This window comes from Bombina bombina, chromosome 1, assembly GCF_027579735.1.
Source record: "Bombina bombina isolate aBomBom1 chromosome 1, aBomBom1.pri, whole genome shotgun sequence".
NCBI classification, from domain to species: Eukaryota; Metazoa; Chordata; class Amphibia; order Anura; family Bombinatoridae; genus Bombina; species Bombina bombina.
The window spans coordinates 1293564587-1293578974 of NC_069499.1; the positions used below are offsets into that span (position 1 = coordinate 1293564587).

The 14388-nt window shown below is 39.9% G+C and overlaps 1 protein-coding gene across 1 annotated transcript in view; it reads right to left on the bottom strand.

The window, feature by feature from the left end:
- Positions 1-6972: 6972 nt before the first annotated feature.
- Positions 6973-14388, bottom strand: part of TDRD12 (tudor domain containing 12) — a 140361-nt gene continuing 132945 nt past the window's right edge. The window contains exon 4 of the mRNA XM_053719261.1: positions 6973-7096. Coding sequence (XP_053575236.1) covers positions 6973-7096 — 124 coding nt within the window. The remainder of the gene's footprint in view (positions 7097-14388) is intronic.

Consider the following 14388-nt stretch of genomic DNA (forward strand, 5'->3'; position numbering starts at 1 on the left):
GGACTCGATGCATCTTACAAGAGAAAATATAATAAGGCAGCTTAGTTTCTATGATAACATCAGAGGCAGGTTCAGTTAGAGACATCAAGGCAAAAAAATGCAAAATATCAGATTCTCCTTAAAATGAATGTAAACTTTGATGAAATAGTGCCCGGGATTTTAAAATACTATTAAAAACAGAGGTACTTTCATTCAAAGTTTACAATGCAGCGGATTTTACAAATACTTACCTTCTTCTCCTGAAACGCCGGATCAGCGATTCCCCGCCTGCAGGTCCTCTGTACTTCGTCAGCAATGAAGAAACCAGCTTTCTCCAATCATGGCTTCCCCCCTAGGAGTGTCCCTCTGGTGAGGCCACGCCGTGATTGGAGGAAGCCAGTTTCGTCATTGCTGTGTAAGTACAGGAGGAAGAAGCAGGCAGAGAGATCTGCGATCCAGCATTTCAGGAGAAGGTAAGTATTTGTAAAATCCGCTGCAATGTAAACTCTGATGAATGAAAGTGCGCCTGTTTTTAATAGTATTTTTAAAAACTGAGCACTATTTCATGGAAGTTTACATTCACTATAAATACAACAGATTTCAGGAATGAGAAACAATTCTTATTAAAAAAAATGTATAGTTAATATCAATGATGAATAAAAACAAGCATTATAGCTCTCTGAAAAAATATGAGAGCACAGAGTGAAGTAGGAGCAATTTTTTTGCGCCAAAAAAGGAGTGAAATGATGACGCGTCATTACGACGTAAATAGCGTCATCACATGCGCGATTTTGCGCACAAAAAAGAAAAAACATAATTTATGTAAGAACTTACCTGATAAATTCATTTCTTTCATATTAGCAAGAGTCCATGAGTTAATGACGTATGGGATATACATTCCTACCAGGAGGGGCAAAGTTTCCCAAACCTCAAAATGCCTACAAATACACCCCTCACCACACCCACAATTAAGTTTAACGAATAGCCAAGAAGTGGGGTGATAAGAAGGAGCGAAAGCATCAAAAATAAGGAATTGGAATAATTGTGCTTTATACAAAAAATCATAACCACCACAAAAAGGGTGGGCCTCATGGACTCTTGCTAATATGAAAGAAATGAATTTATCAGGTAAGTTTATCAGGTAAGCCCATGAGCTAGTGACGTATGGGATAATAAATACCCAAGATGTGGAACTTCCACGCAAGAGTCACTAGAGAGGGAGGGATAAAATAAAGACAGCCAATTTCGCTGAAAAATAATCCACAACCCAAAACAAAAGTTTTAACCTTAATAATGAAAAAAACTGAAATTATAAGCAGAAGAATCAAACTGAAACAGCTGCCTGAAGTACTTTTCTACCAAAAACTGCTTCAGAAGAAGAAAACACATCAAAATGGTAGAATTTAGTAAAAGTATGCGAAGAAGACCAAGTGGCTGCTTTGCAAATCTGATCAACAGAAGCTTCATTTCTAAACGCCCAGGAAGTAGAAACTGACCTAGTAGAATGAGCTGTAATCCTTTGAGGCGGAGTTTTACCCGACTCGACATAAGCATGATGAATCAAAGACTTTAACCAAGACGCCAAAGAAATGGTGGAGGCCTTCTGACCTTTCCTGGAACCAGAAAATATAACAAATAGACTAGAAGTCTTTCTAAAATCTTTAGTAGCTTCAACATAATATTTTAAAGCTCTCACTACATCCAAAGAATGTAAAGATCTCTCCAGAGAATTCTTAGGATTAGGACATAACTTACTTCACCACCTCCACGGGAGGCAAAGTTTGTAAAACTGAATTGTGGGTGTGGTGAGGGGTGTATTTGTAGGCATTTTGAGGTTTGGGAAACTTTGCCCCTCCTGGTAGGAATGTATATCCCATACGTCACTAGCTCATGGACTCTTGCTAATTACATGAAAGAAAAGAACCTCCAATAACGAAGAGATAATAAGGGCCTAAAGGTAAGCGTTTTTAATTAATAAATAAATAAATAAAAACCCCACACTTAAATTTCTAAGCAAAATTTCCAATACTGATACTGTATTTCATGACACTTAAAGGAATATAAAAACAACCTGTCTCGTGGCGCATATATATATATATATATATATATATAATTACCATAAGACACCCATCCACATATAGCAGACAGCCAACCCAGTACTGAAACATATCAGCAGAGGTAATGGTTAAGGAGTATAATGTCGATCTGTAAAGGAAAGCAGCAGATGAATCCCTGCAACCGAATTTACAGAGAGCCTTATGAATAGATTTCCCATAGGTGAAAACATGGCATCTTAAGACTTCAATATGTATAGAAGTGCCTTTCACTGAAGAATCCAGCACATCATGCTTCACCACCTACTAAGGAGGCAAAGTTTTTAAAAACTGAGGTATGAGTGAGGTGGGAGGTGTATTTATAGGCATTTGAGGTATGGGAAACTTTGTCCCTCCTGGTAGGAATGCATATTCCATCAGTAACAAGCTAGTGGACTTTTGCCACCTAAATTAAAGAAATCCACATTTTAACTGGGAGGCCTGTAAAGATGATGTTCTCTGTCTGACTGAAAACTCCTGTCTATCCCTCTGTCTTTGTTTGTAGGTTCTCCATGGAGGAAAATACGGTTTCAAGTATGATAGAGAAGTCCTTTCTGTATCTTGTAAATCAACACTTCAGAATTTCAACTCAATCAAGGAGTCAAAATTTTTACTGAGGGATTCTGGGAGCGTGTGAGGGTTCAAAATTTTGGTATGTAGTGTTTTGCCATCTCCTAGGGAAACAACAGCCAATAAGCATCATCAGTTTTACTTAGCTTTAGCTAAGCTTTACTGTGATCTTCCTTAAACTGAGGAGAGAAATAATGTGACTGTGTCTGCATATGCCAAATGCACACTCCCTTGCTAGCCCCAAGACAATAATACTAATTTGATGTTTAAAGTCCCTTTATAATGGAATGTGGCTACTTGAGGTAATATATACATTTTAACAGAAATTTTAATGCTATATTTCCTAGTCATCTTTTTATAGATATACTGCATCACTTAAGTGAATCAATATTTCTTCCTTTAGGGATACTGAACCCAACTATTTTCTTTTATGATTTAGATAAAGCATGTAATTTAAAGCAAATTTTTAATTTCCTCCTATTATAATTTTTATATATTTTTCTTCGTTCACTATGAATATTTATTTGAAAAAGCAGGAATGTAAGCTTACGAGACGGCCCATCTTTCGTTCAGCATTTGGGTTGCGCTTGCTGATTGTTGGCTAAATGCAGCCAATCAGCAAGCGCTATCCAGTGTTCTGAACCAAAATGGGCCGGCTTATAAGCTTACATTTCTGCTTTTTCAAATAAAGATACAAAGAGAATGAAGAAAAATTGATAACGAGTAAATTAGAAAGTTGCTTAAAATTGCATGCTCTGGTATTAAAATCTATAATCACGAGTCGAAGGTGGCGTTATACGCGGATGATTTGCTAGTATATGTCTCTAACACCTCTAGGAATATTCCAAAATTGCTCAACATAATCGAACAATTTGGCCAATTTGCAGGGTATAGAATGAACAAACAAAAAACAGAATTACTCTGGTTAAAAAAGACTGATACTTCATATTTAAATAACCCACTCAAGACAGTTATTGATTCATTTAGATATTTAGGGATTACAGTATCAGCCAATCCCCATGAGTGGTACTCTTTAAATATCATTCCATCTATTGCACGCGCCATTACACTTATGAGAGATTGGGAAAATCTGCCTCTCTCTCTGGCTGGGCGTATTGCTCTATATAAAATGATAATTTTTCCAAAGATATCATATATTCTTCAAAATCTCCCGCTTTTCGTTAAGACACAAGATATCAAGAAACTTAACACGGCGCTTCGAAAATTCATATGGCAGTCAAGGAAACCTAGAATTTCCTTGCAGAGATTATATTTGGCGAAACAATTTGCTGGGTTGGCTCTGCCAAATTTATATTTGTATAATTTAGTTTTCTTAGGCCGATTGGCGGCAGACTGGGTAGCAGAAGCCGACTATTTCACGGACAACAGGTTAGAGAACAGTATAATCTATCCATTTAAGACAGTATCGCTACTACACACTCCGATGCACTTAATACCTAAACAGGTGAAGAATTTTAAAACATTATTTGTAATAATTCAGGCTTGGAAAAAGATCGGGGTACTAGCAGGAGTAAACACTAACATTCCTAGATACCAAACTTTTATTGGGAACCCAGAGTTTCAAGAGGGCTCACAAGCTCCACATTTGAAAAAATGGCATGAACAAGGGCTTAGACTTGTTGCACAGCTACATCATACAGAGACAGGAATCATTAAATCTTTCCAAGAACTGAAATTAGAATTCAATCTTGGCAATCAAGATTTCTACGCTTATTTGCAAGCTAGGCATTACACTAGCCAATTATATGCCCAGTTTAACTGGAAATGGACCTGGGGGAGACTAGAGTTGTGGCCAGCCTTGATTAAGGCAGGTCATTGTTCAATTTCTCCATGGTACTCATATCTTAATTCGCAGAAAGGTAGCGGTAATATAGAGAAACTAGCTCTAAAATGGTCAGATCATCTATGAATATTGACAAGGAAGCACACATTATGAGATCACTCACGTTAATACGTGACACTACTTTAGCTGAAACGTGGAGAGAATCTCACACAAAGCTTATATATCAGATATATTATACACCGGATAAAGCCTATAGATGGAATAATAACGATTTCAAGAAATGCCCAAAATGTAGCCTATTGGCCGCAGACCTGTTGCATATGGTGTGGCTGTGCCCAAAAACTAAACAATTTCGGCATAGAATAGAGTATTGGATATTTAAGGTGGTGAAAATAAAATCTTTCAAACTTACCCCCCTAACCATAATCTTCCTGTCAAGTAACAAGGATGATTTCAGGGATGCTAAAATATTAAATCTAGTTATTCTGCCCGCGAGAAACTTGATATTCAAAAAATGGAAAACCAGAGTTATTCCCACAATAAATGAGGTAAAGAATTACCTTAAAAGACAATACCGGGTAGAACAATTGGCCACAGACCTGAACTCAGAACATGAAATTGTAGCTTTTTTTAGTAAATGGTCAAAATTTATCAAAACCTTTTCTGTAGCTGAAATAGAGTATATGATAACCCCATTCAAAGACTCTGAAATAGTCCTACTGGGTATTTGGTAACGGGGGGATGGCGCGTTGGGGGGGTGGGGGAGAGGGGGAGATCTTGTGCAAAGGAAGGAAGATTTTTCCTTTTTTTTTTTTTTTTCTCCCTTTTTCTGTTTCTTGTTGTGTTATGTTTTTTATTATTTTTAGGTAAATAGGAAATGGTAGTACAACTGTACAATAATAAAAGTTTAAGTTTAAAAAAAAAAACAGTGGCACTTTCATTCATCAAAGTTTACATTGCAGCAGATTTTGCAAGTGCTTGCCTTCTTCTCATGAAAAGTCAGATCGACAATCCCCCCCCCTGCTTCTTCCTACTGTGCTTACGCAGCGGTGGCGGGGCCGGATTCCTCCGGTCATGGGGTGGCCTCACCAGATGGACTCCTGGGGGGGGAGCCGTGATTGGAGGAAGCCGGTTTAGTCGGTGCTGACGAAGTGCAGAGGGACCATTTCAGGAGAGGAGGGTGGGTGTTTGTGATGTCTGCTGCAATATAAATTAAAGTGTCCCTGTTTTTAATAGTATTTTTAAAAACCGGGCACTATTTCATCAAAATTTACATTCACTTTAAGAATATATTGCAATAGTTGAACATTGCATTGCAAATTAGCTGCAGAAAAAAAAAAGGTAAAATGTCTTGAATAAATTTGTTTCCTCTTCTCTTGGTCTAATATAGAAAGGTTGTAATAAAAAGGTGCATTGCTCATAATATCTTACTTTTAAAAAAAATCACTGCTTTGCAGACTTGGAAAGGCTAGGGGACGGGTCTCTGAGAGCCAGTCAACAATCAATGCACTGCTGCATATTTGACAGTTCACTTCGAGCAGCGCTTTGCTCTGGATGCACTGTGTTAAGGAAAACGTACACAGTGCAGCCATAGCGCAGCTCTGTTTGGAGAGAACTGTCTAGTGTGGAGCAGCACTGCAAAGTTCAATCGCTAACAGTTCCTGCATGTGTGCCATTCTTTCTGCAGACATGCTGCATTTTCTGCAATGACATCTCAGATTACAGCATGTTCTGCCTTGGGGACTGTACCCATTAAGTAGCTGTTATAATCTCATTGAAAGCCTTCATTGTTGTTCAAAGCAATAATGATCTGAACAATAGATTCTTATTAATATGTAATGCATGAAATCAAGGGCATAAAAAGCCACTAAATCTGTGGCACTGAACTTGAATTGTGAGGGTAGAACAGATGCACATGTCTACCCTGGTAGATGCAGCTGTCAGTGTGAAGCAAATCAGTCACATTGTATAAATACGCCTGTCTCATCTTAAAGGGCTGATCTAGTTCCCATTCACTCTTCCCTTCAGTAACATAATATCCTTTTTCTACAGGTCACAATAAATGGAATAGCCATGCTGTAGCAAAATATAACACAAGAATACAAATATTGTTATATATCTAATTTCTATTTATAAAGACACAGGTCTGCATGATATTCAATGTATTTCTTGGATGTATCACAGACTGCCAAACCACAATGTGCTTATATATAGCTGAAGTAAATCAATCAGGGTTTTGGAAACTTTGTACCTTCACTTATAATATTTGTCACTATGTCCATTAAAAATTAGACTGGCAAAAAAAAAAAAAAAATTGCATGCTCTATCTGAATCGTGAAGGAAACAAATTGGGTTCAGTATCCCTTTAAGGTTTTTAAATAATGTTTGTAAGTAAAAATGCAACAAATGCTCTCTAGGTTTAATGGTACTACATACCAAAGTGAAATAACTTTTTGTTCAGTGGTTTTGTGCATGACATTTTTGTAACTTTGCAGATAATGTGAATCGTGAAGTTGTAGTAATCTCTTACCCAATTTCAGCTGTGTCTTCAATAAAATCAATATCAAGGGAAACAGGTTGAACTTGATGTAATTTAAACTTTTTTGTTCGAAAGGGTAGACGCTGGCATGCCTCCACTGCTAGACGTACACTGCCATTAATATAGAATACATGCATCAATAATTAGTTCAGAATTTAAGCTTATACATTAAATAAACTTTTAAATTCATTAGCTTATATATTAAAAAACAAAAATCCACTTTTCTGTGACACTACAATATGCATTAAGTTTGAGAATTTAGATTGTTAAAATTAGCCATAAATACTATTAGTACATTTAGACACTAATGAATTGGACTGTCCTTCTAAATTATGGCATAATAGCCTAACCTATATATTTCAATATATTATTTACTACAGTGGACAAGAGCATCTAACTACATTTAAAAAAACAAAATGTATGCCTACCTGATAAATGTATTTATATCCGGATATGGAGCATCCAAGACGTCATCAATTACTAGTGGGAATTATACTCCTGGCCAGCAGAAGGAGGCAAAGAGCACCACAGCAAAGCTGTTGATTGTCCCTCCCCTACCCATAATCCCCAGTAATTCGACTGAAAGGGAACTGGAATAACACAAAAGGTGTAGAGGTGCCTGAGGTTTAGTAAAAAAATAACTGTCTTAAATTAAGGGAGGGATCGTGGACTCTCCATATCCGGAAATAAATAAATTTATCAGGTAAGCATAACATTTTTTTTCTTTCCTAAGATATGAAGAGTCCACTACGTCATCAATTACAACCAATACTCAAGCTAGAGGAAACAGATGACTAGGGAGGGAGAACAAGACAGGCAGACCTAAACAGAAGGCACCCCCGCTTGAAGAACCTTTCACCCATAAGAAGCCTCGGAACAAGGCAAAAGTATAAAATTTGGAAAAAGTATGCAGAGAGGACCAAGTTGCAGCCTTGCAAATCTGATCCAGAGTAGCTTAATTTTTGAAGGCCCAAGAAGAGGAGACAGTCCTTGTGGAATAGGCCGTAATTATCTCAGGAGGCTGCTGACCAGCAGTCTCATAAGCAAAACAAATGATATTTCTCAACCAGAGAGAAAGAGAAGTAGCAGTAGCTTTCTGACCTTTACGCTTTCCAGAGAAACAAACAAACAGGGCAGAGGACTGGCGAAAAACCTTAGTCGCCTGAAGGTAGAATTTTAGAGCACGCATAACATCCAAGTTGTGCAACAAACGTTCCTTAAGAGAAGAAGGATTAGGACATAGGGAAGGAACAACAATTTTCTGATTAATATTTCTATCTGAGACAACTTTAGGGAAAAAAACAACTTAGTATGAAGAACCGCCATATCAGCCTGAAAGATAAGGCAAGGCGAATCACACTGCAAAGCCGAGAGTTCCGAGACTCTCTGAGCAGAAGAGATAGTAATAAAAAACAAAACCTTCCAAGATAACAACTTAATATCTATGGAATGCAATGGCTCAAACAGAGCCTGCTGCAAAACTTTAAGAACAAGGTTAAGGCTCCAAGGAGGAGCAACAGAATTAAACACAGGCCTAATTCTGACCAGGGCCTGACAAAAAGATTGAACATCTGGCACATCCGCCAGATGTTTGTGTAACAAAATAGACAATGCAGAATCTGGCATTCACACCAATAAAGTAGCCCTTGGATTCACACCAATAAATTTATTTACACCATACCTTATGGTAAAATCTTTCTAGAAACAGGCTTGCAAGCCTGAATCATAGTCTCAATGACCGACTCAGAAAAACCACGCTTAGACAGATCTAAGCGTTCAACCTCCAAGCAGTCAGCTTCAGAGAAACGAGATTTGGATGAAGAAATGGACCCTGAGTTAGAAGGTCCTTCCTCAGTGGCACCCTCCAAGGTGAAAGAGATGACATCTTCACTATGTCTGCATACCAGATCCTGCGAGGCCATGCAAGAGATATTATAATTATCAATGCTCTCTCCTGCTTGATACCAGCAATGACTCGTGGAAGGAGAGCAAACGAAGGAAACAGGTATGCTAGACTGAAATCCCAAGGATCCGCCAGAGCATCTATCAGGGCGGCCTGCGGATCTCTTGACCTTGAACTGTACCTTGGAAGCTTAGCGTTCTGCCGGGACGCCATCAAATCCAACTCCAGCACCCCCCATTTGAGGGTTAACCTGGAGAACACCTACGGATGGAAAGCCCACTCTCCACCTCCAAGTTGTCCATTCCTGGAATGTAGATGGCAGATAGACAGTAATTATGAGCATCCGCCTACCGAACAATCCGAGCCACCTGCTTCATATCTAAGGAAATCCGAGTTCCTCCATAGTGGTTGATGTAAGCCACTAAGGTGATGTTGTCCGACTGAAACCTGATAAACCGGAAAAAGGACAACTAAGGCCAAGCCATCAGAGCATTGTAAATCGCTCTCAACTCCAAGATGTTTATGGGGAGAGCAGACTCCTCCCAAGTCCATAGGTCCCTGCGCCATTAACGAGTCACAGACTGCTCCCCAGTCCAGCAGGCTTGCGTCCATGGTCACAACCACCCAGGAAGGACTCCTGAAGCATGTGCCCTGAGACAGATGCTCCTGAGAAAGCCACCACGGGAGAAAGTCTAATTTCGTCTGATCTAGATCTATCCTCTGAGACAGATCTGAATGATCTCCGTTCCATTGACTGACCATGCATAACTGCAGAGCAAATCGAGCAAAGGGAATGATGTCCATGGAAGCGACCATCAGACCAATTACCTCCATACATTGAGCCACTGATGGCCGAACAGTAGACTGCAGAGAGAGGCAAGAGGAAAGAATCTTGGATTTTCTGACCTCTGAATATAGATAGGGAATCTATTATTGTCCTTAAGAAAACTACCCTTGTAGCTGGAACAAGGGAACTTATTGCCAGATTCACTTTCCATCTGTGGGAACATAGAAAAGACAAAAAGAGTTTCCTTGTTGCCTGAACCAATATGTCGTCCAGGTAAGGTGCCACTGCAGTTCCCCGAGACCCGACCACTGCCAAAAGAGCCCCTAGAACCTTTGAGAAAATCCTGGGAGCTGTGGCAAGGCCAAACAGAAGAGCCACAAACTGAACGTGTCTGTCTAGAAAAGTGAATCTCAGGAACTTGTGATGATCCCTGTGGATGGGAACATAAAGATATGGATCCTTCAGGTCTATGGTTGTTATGAACTCACCCTCTTGGACCAAAGGAAGAATGGAATGAATGGTTTCCATTTTGAAGGACGGTACCCTGAGAAACTTTTTGAGACACTTTAGGTCTAGAATGGGTCAAAAAGTTCCCTCTTTTTTGGGAACCACTAACAGATTTGAATATAATACTAGACCCTGTTCACTCACCGGAACAGGAACAATCACTCCCAAGGAGGAAAGATCTCGAACGCAGTTCAAGAACAACTCTCTTTTTATCTGGTCTGCAGATAATCTTGAGAGGTGGAACCTGCCCCTGGGAGGGAACGTTTTGAATTCTATTTTGTAACCCTGATATACTATGTCCACAGCCCTGGGATCTGGGACATCTCGTATCCATGCTTGATAAAAAAGAGAAAGTCTGCCCTGCACTTGATCCGATCCCGGATCTGGGGAAAACCCTTTATGCAGATTTAGACTCAGCTGCGGGTTTCTTAGATTGCTCCCCCTTGATCCAAAACTGATTGGGTTTTCAAGGAGAATTTGACTGTTCCTGCTTGGAAGAGGAAAGGCTTTCCTTTGAAGTTATGAAAGGAACGAAAATTACTTTGACGTCCTTTAGGTCTACTCTTCTTGTCTTGTGGTAGAAAAGACCATTTTCCACCAGTAATATCAGAAATGATTTCTGCCAGACCAGGTCCAAAAAAGGTCTTACGCTTGTAAGGAAGCGCCAGAAGCTTGAACTTAGAGGTAACATCCGCTGACCAAGATTTTAGCCACAATGCCCTGCGGGCTAGCACAGCGAAGCCAGATATATTGGCTCCAGGTTTAATAACTTGCATGGTAGCATCAGAAATAAAAGAATTGGCTAGCTTGAGAGCCTTAATTCTATCTTGGATCTCCTTCACAGGAGTCTCTACCAAAATTCAATCAGACAAGGTGTCGCACCAATAAGATGCCGCTCTTGACACAGTGGCAATACAAACTGCAGGTTGCCATTGAAGACCTTGATAAACATACATCTTTTTCAAATAAGCCTCCAGCTTTTTGTCCATTCGATCCTTAAAAGAGCAGCTATCCTATATAGGGATAGTAGTCCTCTTAGCCAAAGTAGAAATGGCCCCTTCTACTTTAGGCACCGTGCACAATGAATCCTTAATGGAGTCAGAGACAGAAAACATCTTCTTAAAGATGGAAGACGAGGAAAAAGGTATCCCTGGCTTCTCCCATTCCTGTGAAATAATTTCCATTGCACGGTCTGAAACAGAAAACACTTCCACAGTGGAAGGAACATCATAGTATTTATTAAGTTTACTAGATTTCGCACAGCTGACAATAACAGGAGTATCAGATCCGTCCAAAGTAGCCAAAACCTCCTTTAATAATACACAAATTTGTTCAAGCTTAAATCTGAAGGTTTCTTACTTCAGCATCAGATGAAGGAATTATACTTTCTAATCTGAGATTTCACCCTCAGAGGCTACCGACGTATCCTCCTCATCAGACATCTGAGGAAGGGCAATCTGTGTAGCAGCAGATGGAACAGAAACCTTACTATCTGAATCTCTTATCTTCCTCTTGACTTTTCCCTTTAACATAGGAAAGACAGATAATGCCGCAGAAGATACATGAGCAGCAATATCTGCAGACAAACTCCTCCAGGAGGCTGAGAGGAACTGCAGGGCACTGTATGTGACGCCATAGAGGCTTGGGACGTTTGAGGAGAAAGCTGTGGCATTGCCTGAACAGCATCATCCTTAGAGATGTTTGGCTCAGAAAAAAAAAGTTTATCTTTATGTTTTAAAGTCCTATCTAGACATGAGGTACAAAATTGCATGGGCAATACAATTTGATTCTCTAAACAAAGCACACACCTGTACATAGGAACAGAATCCTGCTCTATGATAGTAATAAAAAATTAAACATACTTTATTGAGGTACTGTCACTTTAAATATCAAAATAGCGGTATAGTCTTTTAAATAAGACATTCCGCAATATAAACTGGGCAGCAATAAGTTAATATTACGGTTTCACTACTTAACTACACCTCTACAGCGCACCCTGTGACTGAGGTGCCTACCTGCCCACAGTTTAAATCTGCGTATCCTTTATAAGATTAGCCGGTCTCCACTCTCCAGTGCAGCAGCCGCAACTGCTCTGATCAATTTCCAAGGAGCGGAACAAGGAAGTCACGTGCCCGGCAAGTGAAGCTGCGCCACAGACGTAAAAACATGCGCCGGAACAAAACTGTTACAGTGAAAATAAATCCACTTCCTGACTGACAGAGCGGGCTAAAGAGATTGCAAACATTTGTCCATATGCGATAAACAAAAAACAGTACCCTAAACACCTTGATAGCCACTCACAAATCAATATCATAGTGAACTGCTGAATAATAAAATTAAATAAACCCATGAGCCACCAATACAGGGTTAACTCCTTCCTTTCCATAAAGGAGATTAACCCGTCTATAACCTTTCTATCTCGCATACAAAATGTGCCTGCCCACTACCTGCAATTAATCCTGTACCAAGGATTCTAGTCCCAACATGAATGCAGAGTTTCCAGCTTAACCCCTTCAGTGCCAGTCTCCCACCCAGAAGACAAACGCACTTACCTACACATCTAGCAGTCAGGCAGGAAGACAGCTTACAAGGCGTGAAAGGACACATACTCCTTACAGAGACCTGTAGAAAAAGAAAGAACAGAGTAAACCTACCCTGACTTTCTATACTAGGGCAGTAAAATGTTAAGAAAACAGAGCAAGGCCCACCTCACAATTTCCTTTAAAGCCACCACTACACTACAGCATAGATTGACGTGGACTACAGCTACACCCAAAAATCTTGCTTGTAGCAAAAAGAAATCCAATTTTCTTCAGACACCAAACTTCACCTCCTCCATTGACAAAGGCAAAGAGAATGACTGGGGATTATGGGTAGGGCAGTGACACTTAACAGCTTTGCTGTGGTGCTCTTTGCCTCCTCCTGCTGGCCAGGAGTGATATTCCCACTAGTAATTGATGACGTTGTGGACTCTCCATATCTTAGGAAAGAAATAACAAAGTATGCTTACCTGATAATGTTCTTTTCTTCCATGGGAAAGAGTCCATAGCCGCATTCATTACTTAAAGGATTACTTTCTGTTATAATTTTTAAGATAAACAACTAACATATTAAAGTTAATAAACATTAATTAAAACCTACTGACCTATTTTCAGCACTGCATGTTTAAAATACTTAAACCAATAACTTTGTGTTTAAAGCGCCATTTTGAAACCTAGGTATTGTAAACGGATTGGTACAGAGCAAAGGATACCCACGGAGTGGGTTTGGAAAACAATTAAATTTGCAGACAAGATTTCTGATATACGGTAGATATATGTTAATGAAATGCTATTGATAAAAAGCGTATTTGGGGTAGTTAGTTAGTAACAGGCATAGAAAATATTTACTTACAGTGGCCCTTTAAGGGAAATAAGAACCTGGCGGGAAATAAGAACCTGTCCACCAGGAGGAGGCAAAGACCAACCAGCCAAAGGCTTAAATACTCCTCCCACTTCCCCTATCTCCCAGTCATTCAGCCGAGGAACAAGGAACAGTGGAAGAAGCATCAAGGTGAAAATGTGCCACAAGACGAAAAACAACATAGAACCCGAACAGTCACCACAAACAGACGCAATCGAAACATGGCCCCCAAGGACACCATTTCTTGAGGCAACAGCCCAGCCGCAGCCCCTCAACCAAGTAGAAGGTCCGACAAACTATTCTTAAAGGGAACAGAAACCTAATAGAAAAAGGAAAAAAATGCAGGTCCTCAAGAAGACAACCTACACCATTAGACAGACGTACTCTGATCCCTGTCCCCATGACAGGAACCGCAGCAGAATACAAGAAAGCCAGAAGAGAACAAACCGATCTCAAGGAACATAAAGCGTCCAAGCAGCTAAACAGCAGGGACCAAGGGCACTCCTATGATAACCCGGATACCAAGGACAAAACCCCTACCAGCTAACAGGAGAAAACAAACCCAGTCCCGCCCTCCAGACCACAGGAGATTGGGGGTGCCGTATTAGCAAGCATCAAATCCAGAGATGGATCAGTGAAAAAAAGAAGCCGGACAGAAAGTAGGAGATAGTGATGCGAGCAAAAGGCATCCTAAAAACGAAATACCCCACCTTGCTCTCGTACAATCAAGACAGCACAACCACTACAGGCCACAGAGCCCTATGCCAAAACATCTCTGAGCGCACAGCCAAGAAATCTAGTTAG